The following is a 22,995-nucleotide window of genomic DNA, read 5'->3' as shown; positions in this document are numbered from 1 at the left end:
CGTTTTTTAATAGTTTTTAACGATTAATAATGTTTTATAGGCAGATTTCAATAGCGTAATAACGACAGTCCAGACTATAGACTAATGACAATTCGTAGTCCAGAAAATTGGTCAATAGTTCAGATAACAGACTATAATCTTTTTCTGACTATGAAATTTTTTTCTTGATTATAATTTTTATTCGAGATTATATTCATTAATCCAAACAATAAACTATAGTCCAGATTATAGCTTGTAGACCGTATATATAGATTTTAGTGCAGACAATAATCTTTAACCCAGTCTGCATATATAAGTACAGACTATAGTCTAGTCTATAGTTTATTATCTGAAATAGGGTCTATATTCTAGACTGTAGTCTAAAATCTGGACTAAGGAATAGTATATTATCCAAACTACAGTATTTGTCCCAGAATTTAGGTCATAGTCCAGACTATATTCTATAATCCATGCATAGTTTTCTATCCAGATTATTGTCTATTTAACAGACTAAGTTCTATATATAATCGATTCCCATCTGAGCACAGATTAAGGAGCGCACAACTGGCCCGAAAGATCTTGGTGTATTTATTTGGATTTGATGTATATAGTACATTCATCCTCCTATTAATCTAACTAACCATGCCATTGCCTATAATTTAGATTATAGTTTAGACTATAATTTATGATCTTAGTATAAAGTTCAGACTGTAATTTATAGTCTTGTATAGTATAAAGTGTATTGTAGATAATGGATAATGAAAATCATTTCTCATTTTGCCAAATTGTATACAAAAATATTTGAATTTCGTTCCACTCAAATATTCCTGATGAATGAAACATTGGATTAGTTTTAGATAAAAATAAATTTTCAAAAAAAAAAAAAAAAAAAAAACATTTATCATAAATTCCATATAAATAAATTATAATATTAAATGATGATGTTAAAAACAACTCATTATGAAACATAAGTATATTAATCATTCAAAACTTTTAAAAATAAGTTTTCTCCCTTTTTACTTTTCTCCAAAAATCATACTTTAATGATGATACAAAATACTTGAAAATAACACTAATGTAAAATATTTTTAAAGACAACCTACATGTAGTTATTGTATTCAAGTACATGTGCATTAGGGTTATAACCAAAGATAGGTTCTAAGACAACGTGGTAGCCAGTTGTGATCTTATAACGAGAAACAGTTGCAGGGGTCTCTTTGGTGCAAAAACCTTCCTCGGCAAAACGATTTTCTATATCACGTTAAAAACAAATTTTCATCAACTGTTTAGTACATATAATCTTCATGATACATTTCGAAAAGGAATTAACTGCAGTCTTTATTCTAGCTTCTTCATATTGAAAATGTTGTGCATTATGGATTTATATTTCAAATTTCCGATTTTTTATTAAAAATAAAAAAATTATTTTAAAGTAAAACCTTAAAGTATTTGCCGCTTAAATTTTTTACGTTAAAAAAAGTAATAGAGTGGAAAGGGGATCATTCGCCATAGGGGCACACCTGTCAAACAAATATAACTAGAAAACCCAATAACCAATAGTAAAGCTAACATATATAACTATCCGAATCAAAAAAAATTAGAATATGTATAATGGTTTTAGTTCGAGAACGCCTCAAAAACAAAATTGCTTATGGTACCCTTTCTAACTTACACTTTTTCGGCGTGATTTTCTATACTATACGTGAAATGTATAGGGTCGATTTAAAATTTTCAAAAATTGTACAAAAGTTATTATACTAATGTACATACAAGTACATATACATCAATTTAATGAATACTATATATGTATTTTTTATACCCCGAAAAAACTTTTTATGTCTTCTCAAATGTTTGCGATTCTTTGCACAAAAACACAAGTAGTAAGTACTTTGTATACAAGAATGTTAGTATTTTATTTATTATACAAATATTTAACATTAACGAGTAATGAAATGTTCTCAAACGAAACAAAAGTAAACGAGAGTACAACTTTTTAATGAATGCCTTTTCAGTGAAAAACTTAAAATATACTTTTTGTTGTGGCTTGTTGTATACAACAACATTTTAAAAATATTCCAGGAATACAAGTACAGGTTTTATACTTCCTTCCTGGACAGAATTGTATCGTATTTTTTTTGTTCGCTTATTTGGTTTTTGTCAGCTTTAGCATTAAGCTCAACACTTAATACATAACAAAAGGCAACAACAATAAGAAAGTTTTTGCAATTCTTATCTTTACACCCAAGAAGAAGAAAGAGAAAAGCAATGTTTGTTGCTTTTACAAGAAAACGAAACAAACTTTACAGCAAATAAACAACAAAAAAAATGTACCATAAAACATGTTAAATAATAATATATACACAATAGAAATGTATTTTATGTATGGTGTACTATGACATTATATAACATTATATGATATTATTATATTGTTTATTCGTTTATCCTTTTTGTTTTTTTTAAAAGATCATAAATAATGAATTTAAACACAGATACATTGGAATTTATTAACATGTTAAACTTTATAGTCAATAGAATCCGACCAAATTGTACCACACACCAGATTGTTATCAATAATCTGTCAAAAAGCAGACCGTTTGGTTTGGTTCATTGGGGAAACATAGTCTCTACAATTTCGTCTCTAGAATTTATAAACTATTCTTAAATCAAATTTCGTTTAAATTTCGTTCTTCCACATTTCACAAAATGACTAAATATTAATATTTATATGATAAAGCACACGGAGAGAAATATGTAAAACACCGTTCAGTTTAATTAAAAACTAACACACAATTGTATTTGTAAGATTTGTTTTTCAACCTCGATCTACCCAGCAAAAACTTACTTTTGGCTTTTTGTCTCACAATTTCGCGCCATCAAACTATTTGAAAAATTCAAGATTAGTACTTATGCATAGGATTATATGTATTCAAATCATAGCTTAAAAGTAATGCAGACGATATATAGTAGTCATTAGAATATAAGTTGTTTGTAAGTACAAGTTATAATCATGTTTTTGATACAAGCAGGCAATGTACATTAATAAACAAGTAAGCAATTAAAGTCGGGCAAGGACGACTATATAATATCCTACACCTGTTACAAAAGGTAGAATGTAATTTAGTTTTCATAATAAACAAGTAGGAAAGTATAGTCGGGCATGGCCGACCATATAATACCCTACACCATGAGTATATTTTTACAATTTTTACTTTTATACAATTTTTATTTTTTGTAAAGAAACTTTTATGTTGAATATTACCATAATTCCAAAATATTTAAGCCATTTATTGATAAAAAACTAAAATTTCTAAATGAGGCTTTATATAGGTCAAATATGGGCCGATCCTCGGTAAATTTGGGAAAAGGATATATTTCTAAATAACAGTTAGTTTTGTTGAGTTTCATTGCGATACAAATGGTTACAAGTCAATTTTAGACGTTTAAGTCATTTTTTGAAGGGGGGTTTGTATGGGGGCTAGGGTCAAATATAGGCCGATCCTTACGAAAATCTTCAGTATCATTTATACTTATATAAAACTTATTTGAGCCAATTTTTAGAGAGATAACAGAATATTTGGCGTAATTATAGCATTAAAAGTTCAAATCGGGAGGTACGGTTGTATGGGGGCTAGGTGAAATAATGGACCGATTTCAACCATTTTCAATAGGCTTCGTCCTTGTGCCAAAAAACATGCTTGGTCAAAATTTCATCAAATTATCTTGAAAATTGCGGCCTGTACCTTGCGCACAAGGTTTACATGGACAGCCAGCCAGCCGGTCAGACGGACGGACGGACGGACATGTCTTAATAGACTCAAAAAATGATTCTGAATCGATCGGTATACTTTAAGGTGGGTATTGGACCAATATTTTTGTATGTTACAAACATCAGCACAAACGTATAATACCCTCCCCACTATAGTGGTGTAGGGTATAAATATTTAAGTTGAATTGTAGCTTTCCTCAGATATATGTACCTACTCAAGCCATTTATTGTTAAATATAATTTGGGCCATTTAAGTCAAATTTTTAAGTGGGCTTTTTATAGGGACTAGGGTCAAACGAGGCCGTATAATTATAAAATATTCTGCGAGTTAACTTGTATTGAGGGTTAGGTAAAATAATTGACCGATGTTAACCATTTTCAATGAGCTTCGTCTCCGGTATCATAGAAGATCATGTGACAAATTTCATTGAATTATCACCAAAATTGCGACCCGTAGTTTGACAAGGTTTACAAGCCATATTCGAGGGTCCTTTTGTATTTGGTCTAGGTGAAATAACTGGCCTAAATTGACTCAGAAAATTATTCTAAGTCGGTTGGTATACTTTAAGGTATGTATAGAACAAATAATTTTGTGTGTTACAAACATCAGCACAAATCCAATATATCCTTCCCACTAAAGTGGTTTAGCATATAAAAATGATGACGCTATCTATAGCACCTATTCAAAATAGTAAAATATAATACTATATTGAATTCTAAGGTAAATATTTCCTATAAGCTACAAATAAAATCGAATCACTCTTATCTGAGACCAAAAACGAAAATTTAATAATATATATTAAGTAATTAGCATTTTAATTGTAAATAAAAAATTGTTAAGCAAATTAATAGCTAACACATGCATACATATTTATCTCAATATGTATAGAATAGACTTTTTTAAATATTTCATAACATATTGGAGCACATAATAAGACAGTATATAATCTTTTTCTTTTCTAACATTATTCAAGTGTTGCCTACTTAACTTCATATATATGATGATGAAAAGGCCTGCTTTCTTCTTATTTTACAATTTCTTTTATGAAAAGAAACATATTTCATGCAGTCAGTCAGTTAGCTAGACAGACAGACAGCTTTTTTCATTTCATTCACTCTTACTCATCACACACTCTTTACATGTGTAAGTACTAAAACTGCTACTTGTCTGGGTACTTTAAGATATTAGATACTAGAAAATGAAGAAGAATTTCTATAGTAACCAAGGAGTACAATTCACTATAAAGTAAAATATAAACTTAAGTGTGTCTATTTCCCAATTCGGGTGCGTGAGTTTGTGTTTGTACATAGTACTTCTTGTTAGTTCGTTTATTCGTTATTTATGTTACTTCCTTGTATTGTAAAATTGACTAACTACAGTTTGCTCTTTTTTCTAAATCTTTTGTATTTTTCTACATGTGTGGAACAATTATTTAATTAAAATTTATTAGATAGAAAGTATGTTTAGTTTTTTTTCTATTATGATTCTTTCTTTTTTATTCTCAGTTTACTTGACATTTGAAGTAGTTTAAATGTGTAGTATGGAGAAATGAATTAACATACATAAAGTGAAATGTATCTATGATAGTATGCAGGAAAATTTTTTTATGGAATTGTAAGCCATAGTTAGATGTTTTTTTTTTAATTATTTACATAGGTATTATACGAAGTATTATTATGCACTTCTAAAGAATTTTTTATAATTTAGAAATAACTTGCATAGGATTTGAAGTAGTTATACATATAGCTTTATTAAAATGACAATCGACGACATCTTTCATAGATTTTCATTAAATCAGGATGATTCATTCTTAAAGTTTTATTTCACCTAAAAAATAGTCCCTTGTAACGAAGTTCTAAATAACACCTCATTGACATATTTTTTAATACTACCAATCTATAAAATATTATCAAAAATTTTATTCATAAATTTTTTCCAAAAAGTTTTAGCCTATAATTATAAATACACATTTACACATTAATACAAAGGAAGCAACATTTTATAAAAAAGGTTTCAAAATATGTACAATGTTATACCCTAAAGTTTTAAAATCCATTTTAATTTATGGGTTTATTTTGTATAAACTCAAACCCTGTAGACAGTTTAAACAAAAATTTTAAAGGGAAATATTTTAAAACATAATTGAAACATAATTGAATTGAATACTCAATCTTGAATATGGCACAATCAAAGGTTACAAAATTTGCAAAACTAACTATTGACGATGATGAGAACGAGGAAACGGTAATTGAAAACTATTAACAACGAATATATAAAAAAAATAATTCCCTTCTTAACAGCCCCCACCGGAAGTTAAACTTTCGTTGGGTAAAACTAAAAAAGTCGTAATGGATCGTTCGGATACAGTATCGACTATAGGTTCTATAATACATTTAAGTTTATACGATCGCATAAGAATTGAGACACAAAAAATCCTGGATAAAAGATCTCAACTACAAATACATGAGCTAATAGACAATAAACGAGTAAATGTAACACCAAAACCTATAGATTTACCACACGAGACAGAGGGTTATAAAAAATTGACCCGAAAATATAGTGCACCGAAAGCTGAAGATGGATTGGACATAATCAGTTTTAAGAGTATGACAAGTACAATAATGAAATCGCGTTCTTCTAGGGGAGTGGGCTTTAAATTATCATTAGAAGATATAATTAATGGGGTAAATCATTTATGGAATAAATTTATATTTAACCACTGTAAAATTTATCTTTAGATTGGCAGTGAGCGTATGCTATTAGATCTGGAATCAGCTAGACATTCTATGGCAAGTTTTGATTCTTCTTCTTCATCTCTATCGTTGTCCGATGCCCATTTAGTAGGCAAACACAAATTGCCATTTATACGCATAATTTTGCGTAAAACCGAGTTACAGTTATTATATGAACAACGCAGCATGACAGCAATCAAAAATACCGAAGATGCTAATTTCGTTGAAATGGATAATAAACAATATGATTACCTCACTATTGGTAGAGGTAAAGTAAGAAGACGCTCCGAATCAGAAGCACAAACTTCGAATACTCTTTACAAGGCTAGAGGAATAAATACTGATAAGACTGAGACAAGAGATGTTGCCAGTTATGTTTCGTTTTTCGAAATGTACGATACTTATATGCAATTAGATGATATTGAATATGGTTTTAATGAGTATGAAACGAAGAAGCTACATATCTCTCAAAGTCAAACTAATGAAGAACAATTTGCTATGATAGCTAAACTGCCCTCTTTTCACCTGGCCAGTGATATTATAAAACGTTTATTGGCCGGAAATACTTATGAAGAGGGTCAAAGAAGATTTCGGAATATGATGAGTGTAACCAGAACAATGGATAAGATTATTTATAAATACTCACTTAAACCTTTGTTTAATATAAATCGAGCTTCTAAAGATAATATACGTAAGGCTGTGTCGGACATGAGTTTTTGCTACACCAACGGTGATATATTGGCTGTGTCTTACGGTATTTATTCCTATCAGGCAGCCAAATTACCCAATACCGGAGAAGTATGTGTATGGAGTATTAAGAATCCCTGCGATCCAGAACGTTTCTATAGTTACGAGGTGCCAGTAGTGTCAGTTGAATTTTCTCCTTATATGCCTTCTTTATTGGCTATAGGGCTGTTTGATGGTACAGTGGAAGTAAGAGATATAGCTTTCTATAATCAACCACCTGTTGCCATATCTCAACGTATAACCTCACCCGGTGTTGATCCTGTTTTAGCCATTAAATGGATTAAACAAACTTCTGCTAATGGCCAAGAAGATGTCGATCCTTTTATAACACTTTCTCAAGATGGTTCTGTAACACAATTTAATATTATTAATAGTCCATTTTTATCGGGTTTTAGGCTAATGACTTTGGAACGTATTGAGGGTATACCAGAGGGTTTACCTGGTATTAAGAGTTCTACGGACTTACCACAACAAACAAATCGTTGTGCTCAGGGTTTGAATTTGACAAAACATCCTACACATTTGGATATTTATTATGTTCTCACCGATGAGGGTTGCATTCATAAATGCTCGACAAATTATCAACATCATTACTTGCAAGTTTTGAAAACCCACGAGGGATCGGTAAATGCTATGGATTTTTCTCCCTGGTCACCAAAATTATTTTTGACATGTGGCAATGATTGGTGAGTGGGAGAGAAAATGAGTTTAATATTTTTATTTAATTACTATTTGATATTTAAGGTGTATACGCATTTGGATGGATGGCATATTCCAGCCTTTGATAACTCTCAAGAATATATCTGCACCCTATCAATGGGCAGCCTGGAGTCGTGTACATTCTACTGTAATAATAGCAATAAATCGTAAACAATGTGAGATATGGGATTTGAAACGAAATATTCTGAAACCCATGTCAACAACATGTATCGGAAAATCTTATAATACCATGGGAATGTAAGTATATATAAAAACAATGCCATTGTTTTTGACCATTAGGTGCAAAATTTTTAAAATTTAACTCGTCCTAAGGATTGAATTTCGAACGAAAACCAAATATAATATTAATTATATTTGGCCTAGTATATTAATTAGTCTAGGAACTAATTAATGACTTAGTCTTTGGACCAGTATTCGGGCTATGCTATAAACTAGTATATTGTCTAGTCTATAGACTAGTCTTTTGCATAGTCTATAGGCTTGTCTTTTGTATAGTCTGTAGACTAGTCTATAGACTAGTCTATATACTAGTCTTTTGTCTAGTCTATATACTAGTCTTTTATCTAGTCTATAGACTAGTCTTTTGTCTAGTCTATAGACTAGTATTTTGTCTAGTCTATAGACTAGTCTTTTGTCTAGTCTATAGACTAATATGTTGTCTAGTCTAAAGACCAATCTATTGTCTAGTATATAGACTAGTCTATTGTCTAGTCTATAGACTACTCTAGTATAGTAAACAAATTCATAGACTAGACAGAATTATTATTTTGTACAATTTGAACATTGTAGTTTGGGTTAAACCTCGTAAACCTTTAAAGTTAAACCTCATAAAATTTACAATAAAATTTCTTTTACTTCATCTTACAGTTTTTCCCTCAATGGTTGTGCCATTGCAATTGGCACCGAACGAGGTCAAGTAGTTGTCAGTGCTTTTGATGAGATGCCTTTTCCACCCTATTATCAATATGATACATTGGAAAAAGCCATTTATAAAGCGGTTAACAATTTTCCAGAATTGGTAATAGAATTAAAGAGTGTTGGTTATTTTGGTTATCCGAATAAGGGTTTTGTTAAACCACCTTAAAATGAATTTATTTGAAATTGATTTAATAATTACAAACAATAAATATTTTGTGTATTTAACAGAGAAAAAATATAAAAATAACATATATTTGTTTGTAGCAATTAAAGGCGTTTGTAACGGTATAGGAGATTCATTTAATATTTAATAAAAATTTAATTAAAATAATTGCTGCAATTTAATCAATTCAATTAAGCTCTGTTTGCAAGTTTATTTAATATATTTGCCATATGTAAGTTAAAATTACAAGTTATTTTGAAAAAAACATATAAATGTATATATATGTAGATAAATATTTTTGTATATATTATTTATTTATTTTAATAAACATATATTATCTACGTTTATTTCATATTTAATTGTTGTAAATGCATTTTTGCATTTAACTTTATTATTACTTATTTACATTTTATTTTCTCTTTTTTTTGAATTTTCAGTTTATATATGTCACATAGAGCTTTAATTATTTACAAGTTGTAGCAGTATAGTTTTATATTATTTTATTATTTTTTTTTTTTTTTGCTGTAACATGGGAATTTTTCATTTTGAAAAGTTGTAAAATTGTTAAAATATCACAAGTATTTATTTGTATTTTTCTCTTGTTATGTTGTTTGTATTTACAAACACATATTTTATTATCCATTGCATTTAACAAAAATTCAGTTGTTGTTTTATTTCCCTATATATATTTTTATTTTTACATAAATATTTTATAAGTTGATAACAGTTTGAGTGGTGCTGTTGTTTGTAATATTCAAATATACGGTCTAATGGGATTAATAGAGATATGAAGAGAAAAGGTTTCATAGGAAAATAGTTGTCATTCAAAATTTTAAATATATTTTTGTATTGTATTGTATTTTTTTTAATGCCATGCAAATAGGGAATAATAAGGAAATATGCACAGTGGTTGAGAAATGTCTTTATAAAGCCATAAGCGTTTAAGGTGAAAAATGTACAAAAATAATTAATTAATGGTCGGACAAAGGAAATGGTCTGAACAATAAAACATGGAGGCAAAACTTTCAAATACTTCATTTTGAATTGTTTAACTAGCGTAGTGTATTATTTTACTTTGAGTTTGGTCGTTTCTATTGCTTATTTTCGGCATATGATGTCTTTATATAGATCACTTGTTTTCGATACAGTTCCCGAAGCAAAAAACTATTTTTCTTTACATTTTTTCTTTCTTTATAATGTATAATAACTAAGTGATAATAAATGTCAGACATTTTTAACATTAGACCGACAAAAAAAAATGGTGCTTGACTTACCCCCCTCAAAATATTCGCTGTTATATAATATGATGTTACCCAAAATATTTTCGGTTAAGTGTTGTCCATGCATGAGCTGGACAGTTTTTAAGAAAATATCGTATGGTGACACGATTTTCATGTTAAATTCAATAATCAAATCAAATAATCTTTGTTATGTTTTAAAATGGTTGCCAAAATATTTCTAGTCTATCGGTGGCCTTTTTTGAGCTGGACCAAAAAAAAAAAGTATTTCTTAAACAAAATATACAATATGTGGTATCATTTGAAAGGTTTTTTGAAGCCAGATCTAGTTGTGCGCAAAATTGTCCATACATTATATTTTTATTAGTGAAAAACTTAACAATTTTAAATATTTTGGAATATAAAATATATAATATAATACATCATTGAACGCGGCTTTAAAAGCCCTTTCAGACGAAACCCCATATTGGATATTTTGTTTTAAAACAAAACAAAAATTAAAAAAATCCAAAAAACTTTTTTTTAATTTGGTTTAGAAAGGTCATGGCTAGACATAAAATATTTTGGGAATCATCATAAAACAAAGCAAGGAACACTTTGAGAGAGGTAACAAAAACAAGTCTTTGCTTTTTATACAGAGTGAGTCGGTCTATTGGATATATGTGTACATTAGGGTGTCCCTTGTACATCTCTTAACAAAGCCTTCCAATGCACTAAATGCGAGAAAATTTAAAAAAAACTTTCCCTATCTGCGATTCAAAATCTTCATCTCAGTATAATATATTAAAAAAATTGAAATCTTTTCATATTAGGTGTCAAAAATTCCGTAATTTTGAGCTATTCTCAGAAAAATATTATAAGGGGAACATTTAAAAAAATAAAAAAAAAAAATAATAAAAAATGGACTAAATGACAAACTATTTTTTAAATATTTATCTGTATGAACTTATAATTACGACAATTTTGACACCCATTTCACTGAAAAGCGAAAATGATATTCCTCTCCAACCCACTAAATATCACACTGTGAACACAAAATATTCTACACAAATTTTTAAACTATTTTTGCAGCAAGCAGCTCAAAAATATGGAATTTTTAAGATCCATTTCATAAAAAATCTAAAATATTTTATTTTTCAAAAAATTCACTTAGGTCAGGATTTTAAAATATATTTTATATTTTCCCGTGTTTTGTACACGGTATTCCTATATGAAATTCTTAAAAAGGCTGTTCCTCCGGACACTCTAGTGTACATACATATTTATCAAGTACAGAAAATATACATAATATGTATATTTCCTGTAAATTTACTTTTAAGCTAATTTAAATATTTCATATTTTAATATCGATTTTATACTTTAATTTATTAAAAAAAATCCTTCTTAAATATCTTAAAATTTCATTGCCTAATGAAAAGTAAATAAATATTTATGTATCTGACCTAAAAAAATTTCTCAAACAAATATTTTCTTTAAAAGTATAAACCATGTATACTATAAACATCATTATTATTCATGGCAAAGAAAACATGCAGTACGTAAAGTAAGTTTGTTAAATGGAAACATTAAAATATTAAATTATTTCGTATATGATTTTCATCCTGAAAAAAAACTTTTTATCCAAAATTATTATTAAGTTATTGTTGAAATAAAGCAGCAATATTTTATAGTTTTGAAATATTTATCCGTTGAAAATACATACACACAAATTTAATGTAGTATTTTAACATGTATATGCGGGAACATTTCTGCAGTTCTTATGCAAATATATGAGTTAAAAATGCATATTTAATATACATATGCAAAAAAAAATGTTATGTTTTTAATGAAAATCTGCATGTGAAGGTTTTAATTAAGAAATTCTTTTAAATAAATATTTTTTTAAAAATAAAAAAATTCATAGAAATAATAAAAAGTTGCTGTGTAGATTTTCTGTTTAAGTTCAACAATTGGAATCATATTTAAGGGGTATATTTTCTGAAACATATTTCCTAAATTCCAAATTTTATTTTCAGAAAAATTATAAATATAACAGCTAGTATAAATACTGTTCAGATTTAAAAAAATTTTCAGATGAATTAACAAAATTTATATCGTCGTTTATTTACGATTCTAAATGTTTTAAGGACAGAGTTTAATTTTAGCATTTACAACAGGAGATATTTAGTTTTGCATACACTCATATACAGAACATAAAAATGTTCCCCATATATATATATAATATATAATAATATATAATATATATATTATATATATATATATATATATATATATATATATATATATATATATATATATAATATATATATATTATAATATATATATTATATATATATATAATATAATATATATATATATATATATATATATATTTTTGTTTTTTCTTTTTACTAGTTTATCAATATGTTTTATTATTATGCCCCTTATTGTAGTGGCAAGAGATTCAATGGTCATAAAAATATTTATTGTGGTGACACATAAAGTATATTTTTATTAACATTATTGCTAACAAATCGTTTGAAATAAAATGTTAAAATACAAGCCACCAACCACATCATACACTATAAATATTATACGAATTTATATGTGGATAAATAGTATATATGGCAGCATATAACACTTAAACTTTGAGACATACAAACATTTATGCACGCATACTTATATACAAACAAAAGTTAAACAGAGCAAAGATAGAAAAATCAAGTAAGAATATTATATTCGGTTACAACGAATTTTAGATGACCAACAAATAATAATATTGTCGACCATACGATAGCCGATATATAATAGTATCTATGAGTGAATTTTTGGCTTTCAAGTAATTTTCTGAAAGGAATTTTGTATGAGATCAAATGTTACTAGGGAGGAAAATCGGCCCTCTGCAAATCTAAGTTGTGGAGGTTTTGTAGAGATACAAGATCATTTAACAGAACTATGACCTCCAATTTCAATTTCTCTTGTGCCAACAGAAAAATATGTATCAACATTCAACAAATTAAACAGACACCGACTATGAAAGTGGCCCTGAATCTATTGGTATACTTTAAGCTGGTGTGTAGGACCAATATTTTTGGGTCTTACAATATCAGGCAATATATCAATATAAGAAATAAATCTATATGTTGAATTAAAAATAATTATCATAAACAAAGTAAAACAAGTATAACAAGTGAAAATAATTTTAAATTAAACAAAAACAAAAATTAAAACTTCAATAATTAGAAAAAAAATTTTTTCCAGATTAAGAAAATTTAAAAAAAAAATTGAAAGTACGTTTAAACTATTAAAAAAAATTGCAGTTTTTGTGGATAACTGCAATTTCACGTACGGTATTTCAAAGTGGCCAAAAAAGTAAGGCAAACTTTTAAATGTTTTGGCAAATTTACATTTCTTACAAGAGAGTAGAACTCACACGTTACTCGTAGATCAAACAACATGTTTTACTTTGACCATAAATGAAACCACATGCAAAGCACTCGAATTAATCGAAAGTTTCTTATCTTTTATGCAAAAACGACTAGATCATTAGAGTCAACTGATTCTTTTTAAGCCGAAAGACCAAAAAAGAAAAAAGTATAACCATAACTGGATGTTAAATATGTTATTTTAACTTATTAATGTATTGTAACACTGTTTTTGAACATTGTATTTGATCAATGTTGTTTATGAATTATTAGTTTTGTTATATAAAAATAATTGTAGTTCAATAAAATATTTAAATCCAATACTGGAAAGTTGTACCGTTTGCAACTGATTCTTTTGAAGCGCCAAAAAAACTCCCAGAATATGACTTGTAATTACTTAAGAACTTACTTTTTAATAACTATTTAAAAGGAGTCTAAGAATGCCCTATGAATAACTAAATGTATTGTAAGCAGTTACATTTTTAACCCTATACTTCTCAATGTTAGTTTTTCCTTGATTCGGACTTGGTCTCCGAAGTCAGAAAAATAGGAATATCTAAAAGTTGACGTTAAAAACTCGTGATTTACTGTTAGAACTTAATAAGTATAAAGAACAAATATTTGGATTTGTTCCATATGGACTGACAAATTTAATATATTATCCAAATTTTGTTGGAGGTTATAAAAAAAAGAGAATATAAATAAACTGTAGAATAAAACAATGAACAAATAAAAATAGTAAATAATCATAAAATACGGAATGAAAGACTGATAGAAAGACAGTTAGACAAGAAGTACTCGTATAAATAAACAATAAAAGCTAAGGATATCAATAAGGCTAAATGTGTATTAGGGAGATAACAATTGAATGAAATACAAAAAATTTAATTTAAAAATATTAAACTCTGAAAAGTTAAAACTTTTTTAATATCATATCAAAATTTTAATAAAAACCTAGGAACCAATTAATAGATGATTTAAGAAAGCCTTGAAAAATAAATTTTACAAAATATATTAAAAGCAGTTTCTGCGCCACCCTATTAAACATATGTATGTGTAAATTTATTATATCTAATAGTAATAGATGTTTGTCAAAGATTTTTAAAATACCATAAAAACCGAAAAGAAATAAAACCAAAAAACACAACCACATACAGATTTCAGTTACTATTCGATAAGTGTAAAATACACCACATACATACATACACACATTAAAATATGTGTATATAAAACTAAATGATAAAAATAAGAAGAGTAGTCAATAGATTATCACCATAATCATTATAATTTTAGTCATAAAAATATAGACAAAAGCAAAAAACCAAAAAAAAATGTACATAAAATTTAATGATGTGTATAGTAAAATGAAATTAATGAATGAATGAAAAGTATGAAAGAATAAATGGCTGCATAGAAAACTTTTCAAATATTACGTATCCTTTTCTCTATTAAATATCCTTTGAATTAGCTATAGACTAAAACGTTTTCTATTTTTCCAAATCTAACAAAAGGAAGCTTTAGGCATAAAGGAACAGCTAGAAAATTAAATAGAAATTAAAATTATTAAAGTGAAAATCTAATTTACTTTTTCTCTAATACCTTAACGTTATTTTTTTGGGGTGTATTTTTGTAGAAAAATTTGTTGTGTAAAAAAACATTTCCAAATAAATGAAAAGATTTTTTTCTTTTCCTAAATAGAGAAAAATCAAGTATAAAATGGTATTGGTTCAATAGCTAAAGTTGTTGTCTATATTAAATTAAAAGAAAATTGCCTGAAAGGCAAACAAACAATTTTTTTTTTAAACTAAATAAATTGTATGTGAGAGTGTAGGATTATTATATTAACGTGTTCAAAGGAAATACATTTCTTTGTGTTATACGAAAATAGAATAAGTTAATTTTAAATTATTTAGATAATAAACTAGCAAGAATTTAAGCTAATTTATTAGAAAAATGTTTTTGATTTTTAAAATATTCCTTATGAAAGATCAGTAGTCGGACAAATTGGGGGGCTTTCGTTGGGACTTTCTAATTAGTGTGGATCATTTCTGAGTCTGTGTTAACGGCGCAGCTGATTAACTAGTTTGGTGATATGTAAACTATAAAACTTCGTTTAGTCTCTGTATGAAAAGCTAACGCGATTTATCATTCCGTAACACATCGAAAAATTGGGCGTATGTACATTTCTGTTGAAGTCTATTAATCTATTAATGAAGTTGTGTGGGTAGTATAGAAAATTTCTGTAATCGAGGTAATCGATAATCTCAGAAAATTTGGTAATGAAAATAAAAGGAAAGGAAATTGAGTTCTTTGAGTTATTGAGTTATTATATATCTTATAAAATAATTTATTTTAGAATTGCAACTTACTCCAATTGATATAAATATTTATAAAACATATCCAAATCTTCAGTACGTACCTGTAAAGAAAAACAAAAAAAATTAATTGTAAAATAAATTTAAATTATACCAAATTACTTTTATTTATAACAAAAATACATTTCTATGAAAAAGAACATAGAATTAAAGTTCTATTGCATCGATTAACATACATTTGTGATTCAAAATCTATGTCCTTTTTTGCAAACTTTCTTAGTAAACGCTTACAATTTTAATACAAATTGTATGTATGTTTTTATCCCTGCTACTTACTCTTCTATTGCTGGCTTTAACATAAATGACCTACTTTTTTATATCCTTACCGACAGTTTTCCTAGGAAAGCACAACATTATTTTGTCTTTTTTTGTGTTTTAGATCTGGCATTTGAATTTTCTTTTTCAAACCAAAATTAGTTTATAAAATTTATTTAATGCATCAAACTAAAGGTTCAATGTACTTGACAATTTGCCCATTCACTTGTCGTTAAGACTGTATATGTGTGAATGCTGCGTGCAAGGATGCACCAACACATTGGCAATAATAGGAATTGTAGAAGAAGATTGTTCGAAATGAAAAGGAGAAGACAATAAAAGCCTTCAAAGAATAAACATTTATAAGAAAATAGTTGTTAAGAAAATTTTCTATTTTATTTTGAAATGACACAAATACCAGCAGCTCTACTAGGAGTAGAGGTATCCATTTTAGGTTAAATTTGAAACATACATGTACGTATATATGTAAATACTAAGTAAGCTAATCCTTACATTAGAGTACTAGACATTCACTTTGAATTGTAGGGTTTTAGAGCAGAGTACACACACAACCACACAGTCATGCAATTTAGGAAAAGAAAATACTCAAATGACAATTGCAACGACGACATATTGTTAAATGTTTCAAAAATAAAGAAAAACGACTTTCTTTGCTTTTCATAGCAGTTCAATTGCTTAAGAAAAAGACAGGCAGAAAGACGGACAAAAATACATATTCTTACACTAAGTTAAAAAAGAAACTAAACTTACTAAAATAGAAAAACGAATCCTGTAAATCCTTAAAAGAGAATAAAATTTAAGTGATGACTATTTTCTAGATCTTAATGTTGTTTTTGCAAGAATTTACTGAATAACAAAACGAAGCCTTTTAAGTCTATTGTTAGAATAATGGGATAATGATTTCATTTATAAATATCTAAGGATTTGTTTGAACACATGTGCAAGTGAGTGTGTGTGTGTGTTTAACACACTTACAAATACTCACTCTCTAACTATTGTTTAATAGCAAATATGTACTTAAGAGATTTTGCATTTTGTAAATGTTTGTTATGCTAAAATATTTTAAAATTCATAGAATTAAATATAGTATTTAATGCTCAGCAGTCAACCAGTCTTTATGTCTGTCTGTCAAGCAGCCACTATTGACTATTTGTTATTGTACTGGTAAATAAAATTACGATTTAGTTGTCATTGCAGAGAAACTAACATATAAATATACTTAAATATAGATTAATTTTGATGATTATTAGTCAAATTAACTTGTCTGTAAAGTTATAAAATTTTAATCAAAATCTCTTCTAATTTAATTTGTATTTATTTTTATTTGCGTATGTGTGTGCGTTTTAGACTAATGTGCTCTATATCGACTTAAATTTAAATTTAACTTAAGTTTTATTATAATTTACTTTTATTGAAAATATGCAGTTACAAAACTTAAGGCTATTTTGTTTGATAATTATTTATATTAAATATTTCCAAGTGTTTCGGATAATTCCCAATTAAATGTATTAATATATTATAGCATCTTAAAAAATTGTTTAAAATATTCTATTTTTAAGATTAGTTAGTAGATTTAGGAAAATAATTTTAACCACATAAATTCTTAGTTTGTTTAAAGAGAAAAAAACCAAACAAATTGTTGCAATTTTAATGAAAATTAATTTTCTATTAGAAGAAAAATTTAAACATAATTTTCCGCAAATGGAATATTTATCAAAATTGTCTTAAAATAGAAAATTCATCAAAATGTTCTAAAATAAGAAAATTTATCAACTTTGTCTTTAAAAAAATTTTAAAAAATTGTCTTTAAAAAGAAAATAGGTAAAAAATGTTTCTATGAAAGAAAATTTTTAGAAATTTAAAAGAAAATTTCTGGAATTTTTTTTAAATGATTAAAATGAAATTGTCTATAAAGGAAAATGTTTTTATAAAAACAGAATTTCTCGAAAGTTTCTCGAAATTTTTCTATAAAAAGAAAATTTCTTGAAAATTCTCTAAAAAACATACTTTTCTAAAAATTCTATAAAAAGAAAATTTCTCGAAAATATTTCTATAAAAAAATTCTCGAAAAAGTTTCTATAAAAAGAAACTTTCTTGAAAATAATATATAATATATAATATATTATATAAATTATAATATTAAAATAAAGAAAATTTTACGAAAAGGTTTCTATAAAAAGAAATTTTTTTGGAAAATGTTTTCATAAAAAAAAATTTCTCAAAAAAAAGAAAAAAGAAAGAAAAAATGTTTCTATAAAAAAATTCTCCAAAATGTTTCTATTTAAAGAAAATTTCTCGAAAAAGTTTCTATAAAAAGAAAATTTCTAAAAAATATTTCTATAAAAAGCAAATTTCTTAAAAATATTTCTTTAAAAAATTCACAAAAAGTTTCTATAAAAAAAAAATTCTCAAATTCTATAAAAAAATTTTCAAAAAAATGTTTCTATAAAAAATTTTCTCGAAATTTTTTTTTAAATTGTCTATAAAAAAATTTCTTAAAAATTTTCTATAAAAGAAAAATTCTAGAATATTTCTAAAAAAGAGAAAATTTTCTTGAAAAATTTATTTAGACATTTTCCAAAATAAAAAAAACAATATAAAAACTGTAGTTCAACACTTCTAAGAGAAAAGAATTAACAACATTTCCTATAAACAAGTTGTTGAAAACATTTTCTATAAAAGAAAAATATGATTATTTTTTATCAAAATTTTTTAATAAAAGCTCATGATAAATATTTTATCCTTTAATTACTTTAAACCCCATTGGTTTATTTATTTTAGTTATTCATAAAAAACAATGTATTCTCAATTATTAATGACTTTTAACTTTCTCAGTGTTTAGACAAATGCAAAAAATAAACCCAAAGTGTAAATTAAAAGAGAAAAAAATGTAAATAAAATTATAAACAAAAAAACTGTTTGCTAAATATCTTCCATGATGTTCCTAAATAAAACTTTAACACAAAGTTTGTGTAATGACCAACGAGTTTTCAGAAGACCTCTAAAAAGGCAGTTGGGCAAATTTATCATTTTGTGTAAAATAATTAACAAGCAATTTAAATTACTCCATTATACCATTCAGACACAAATGTATGCAAGGAAAATTAAAAAAAAGAAAAAATACAACAAATAAATTAAAAGAAATGAGAAAAAATAAAACAAAAGAAATAGAATAGAACAGAATAGAATGCTGTAAATGAAATGTAATTTACTTCGAAAAATTCTTAATTGGCCGTAATGATGATAATTGGCAATTTCTTATAAAGACAATAACTAATTCATTTTTGGAATATCTTTTTACTTTTTTGAGTTTTTTTTTTTTTTTTGTTTATTTGAATTAATAAAATGTTTAGGCTTAAAAGATTTTATTGTAAATGAGGTTTATGAAAAGAAATTAACGAAAAGAAAATTTTTAATATTTTTGTTTTAGGGCATAAATTTTTATTTTTATAGAAAATATTTTACAAAATTTTTCTATAGAAACGCTTTGTGTTTTGACTGATTTCATGTTATCAGAAATTGGGTTATGAAAATCTGAAAGATTTACAAAAAAAAAATGTCAATTTCAGAAATTACTTAGATGATCTGTTATTTTACAAAACTCTGTGCTTACTTTTTATTTAACTTAATATGCGAATGAATAAATAAACACATTCTTTATTGTTTTTTTTTAAGAAAAAATCATAAATACAATTTAATTTTTTTCCCTTTTTAAACTAACTAAAACAATAAAATACATACATATTTGCATTGTAAAAATGAAATATTTGAATATAAATACTGTAACAACAAAATGTCTATATGTATATTTATTTGATTTTACTATTTGCAGAATACAGCAACAATATCAAAAGAATAAACGAAAAATAAACTATAACAAAAGTTCACTGCAAACCAGCCATCAGAAAAACAATGAAAAAAGGCAACGGCAAAATTCAAATACAATTTTCATGCATGCTCGTACAATGGATTGTCAGGAAATGCCAGTTTGAAAAAGGATAACAAAAAATATATATAAAATAAATTTAATATTGACATTTAATAGAGTACGTGTATGTGTAGTTCACACACCCATACATATAAATATATACATGTGTAATATTTTTGAGAAAAATCTTGAATTTTTCACAATGGGTTAATGTTATAATAATGCTAGAATTGATTAATGGAATTGATTCATTTGATAACCATAAAAAGCAGTAATACAAATTCTTTTTAAATTTTAGTAAAATTAATTTTTTAAGAAAATTTTCGAGAAATGTTATTTTTATGGAATACCAGCTATACACAGTGTGCATTGCTTTCTTAAAAACAATATAAAAAATGTACATTAAGATTTTGAAGGTTCTAGCTCCAGTAGTTTGAAAAATATACAAGCAAATTTGATTTTTTTAATCGTACAGGAAGTGCCATGCCCCTACTGAAAGTCCGCACATTTTGTCCTTAATATAGACAAAAATTTCAGTACCATAGCTGTGGCAGTTTCTGAGGTAGGCAACCTTTAAGTAAATTTAAGAATATCGGTTCAGACGTTTTTTCGTCTATAGACCTCAAAGAAATATACAAATAAACAAACTCATACATAAACACATTATGCGTTTGTATTCAGTTTTTAACGCTCGAACATTTTGGTCCTACAAGAATACCAATCGGCTCAGAATCACTTTTTGAGTTAATTTAGCTAAGTCCGTCTGTCCGTCCGTCTGTCTGTATGCGCATTATACAGGTCACAATTTTTTGGGATGGTTTGATGAAATTTAACACATAGTCTTCTTTTGGCCCAAGGCCGAATGCAATTGAAAACGGTATTTTGCATAGCCTCCGTACACTCCGAATAGGAATTTTGGTCTTATAATTACGTTATATGTTCTACATATACATTACTAATTTTTGTAATGGAAATTTTAAAGTAGACGTAAATTTATCTATCCCAATGATCCCTCTTATAGAAATTTTGTTTTTTAATAAGTAAAACTATTCCGGAATTAAGGTATAAAATTAAAAGCTTTATTATTTAAAAAATAATCCGCATTTTAAACATACTGGTGTAGGGTGTTATAAGGTCGGCCATGACCGACTATACATTCATAATTGTTTTACATATACATATATTCGAGAATTTTTTATAGAAAATTTTAATGAAACTTTATTTTTATTTTTTTTACAGAAAATGTTCATCAATTCTTTTAGAAAAATTTCTTCCTGTGTATGGTATTGGATTATATTTTCTTATTTTATTTATTGTTTTGTTAATTTTTTATTTTTTTTAATCTTTGAATGGTTCTAAGGTAATAACTTAGGACCATAGTGCTTAACCCACAAAAAGAAAAAATGAACAAACAAACTAACAAAATATAAAAACATATTTGTATGAAATCCTATAAGACAATAACTAGGAGGACTACTAAAAGGACTCTAAAGGAAAAAAGGAAATTCTATAAATATAACAATAACAACTGACAGTGTAAATCAAACTTCAAAAAACAAACAACTAAGAATGTCTCAGATAGACAAAATCTTAACAGATGTACAAATATTGAAAATATCTAGACAAAAAATAAGCCATAATAAAATGAAATCGTGAATCTTTGCTACATGTAACACAGCAGCAATAACTTACAAAACAGACAAAAAGAAAAACATGGTCAGATAAATATTTTGAGTAAAATGAAAAAAAACGGAAATTCTAGTTCATCAACCCGTGAAAGACAAACATACAAATAAAATTGTAGAAAATACAAAAGCCAGCCAATATAAACCCCCAATAGAAATCCAACTTACAAGTTGAGAGTTTAGTTGAGGCTAGGCTACTAGAAATGTATTATTCCCTTCGATGGCAATCGCTTTCAATTCGATTATTTTCTATTCCGTATGTTTGTGATTGAAAGACAGTACAGACAGTTATTGACAGACTTATGTTGTGTATACGTTTAACTGCTCGCCTCTGTCTGTAAAACGGATAAAAAAGAATTGTATAAGTATAGAGGATTTGAATCAGGAATACAATAACAACGATATTTACAATGGTTTTCCGTTGAAAATGACTGATTTTGTTTAACTATTTAAGCATGTGTATGCAAGTAACTATGTGACTGTGTGTGAGTATAAGACTGGATTGATGAACACTTTGACATACTATTTACCATTTGTTGCTTCCTTTGTTAAGATTGTCAACGTCGTCTACCAATCAAAAACTGGGGAAATAAAAAAAGCTAAAGACGTTTTGTTTGTTTTATTTTTCAATCTTACAGTTTAAAAAATGTAAAGTGTAAACTAGACATTTTAATTGGCTGTTTGAAAAACCTATTTTTGTGAAAAGAAATTGATGAAAATATCGCTTTAAAAAATGACAAAGCTTTTGAAAATTCGAAGAGTTTTATTAAGTTGCTGGATTAAAATTGAAATGTCAGTGTAAAGTACATATATGCATATTTGAGAAAAAGAACAGATTTAAAAACATGAATTTCTTTTATTAAAAGAAACAATATACGTCAATATGAAAACTTAATCATTTTGATAAGATATTATATTCAAAATATTCGAGAATTTTTTTATAGAAAATATTTGAGAAATTTTCTTTATATAGAAAATATTCCAAAAATCTTATTTTTATAGGATATTTTCGAGAAAATTTATTTTTAAAGAAAAATTTCGGGAAATTTTCTTTTTATAGTTT

At 26.6% G+C, this 22,995-nt stretch overlaps 2 protein-coding genes across 4 annotated transcripts in view; one reads left to right on the top strand and one right to left on the bottom strand.

Moving 5' to 3' along the window:
- Positions 1-22,995, bottom strand: part of LOC111686939 — a 360,960-nt gene that overhangs the window by 207,106 nt on the left and 130,859 nt on the right. The window contains exon 1 of one of the 3 annotated variants that reach the window (XM_046945548.1): positions 16,038-16,069. The exons of the other annotated variants lie outside the window; for them this stretch is intronic. The gene's annotated coding sequence lies outside the window, so the exon portion shown is untranslated. Of the gene's footprint in view, positions 1-16,037; positions 16,070-22,995 lie in introns of those variants that run through there. 3 annotated transcript variants of the gene reach the window in all.
- LOC111686836 (dynein axonemal intermediate chain 4) lies at positions 5,847-9,373 on the top strand. The gene is made up of 5 exons (XM_023449223.2): positions 5,847-5,990; positions 6,047-6,430; positions 6,485-7,911; positions 7,970-8,182; positions 8,813-9,373. Exons 1-5 carry the CDS (start codon positions 5,925-5,927, stop codon positions 9,027-9,029), a joined length of 2,307 nt encoding a protein of 768 aa, XP_023304991.2. The 5' UTR covers positions 5,847-5,924; the 3' UTR covers positions 9,030-9,373.

This window comes from Lucilia cuprina, chromosome 3 (genome assembly GCF_022045245.1).
Source record: "Lucilia cuprina isolate Lc7/37 chromosome 3, ASM2204524v1, whole genome shotgun sequence".
Classification (NCBI taxonomy): domain Eukaryota; kingdom Metazoa; phylum Arthropoda; class Insecta; order Diptera; family Calliphoridae; genus Lucilia; species Lucilia cuprina.
This window is presented reverse-complemented; position numbering and strand designations above follow the sequence as displayed.

Excerpts from the sequence above, each read along its gene's own strand:
- LOC111686836 (XM_023449223.2), top strand. The coding sequence starts at position 5,925 with ATGGCACAATCAAAGGTTACAAAATTTGCAAAACTAACTATTGACGAT. Across the intron at positions 5,991-6,046 it reads ATGATGAGAACGAGGAAACG|CCCCCACCGGAAGTTAAACT; the intron begins GTAATTGAAAAC and ends CCTTCTTAACAG. Across the intron at positions 8,183-8,812 it reads TCTTATAATACCATGGGAAT|TTTTTCCCTCAATGGTTGTG; the intron begins GTAAGTATATAT and ends TTCATCTTACAG.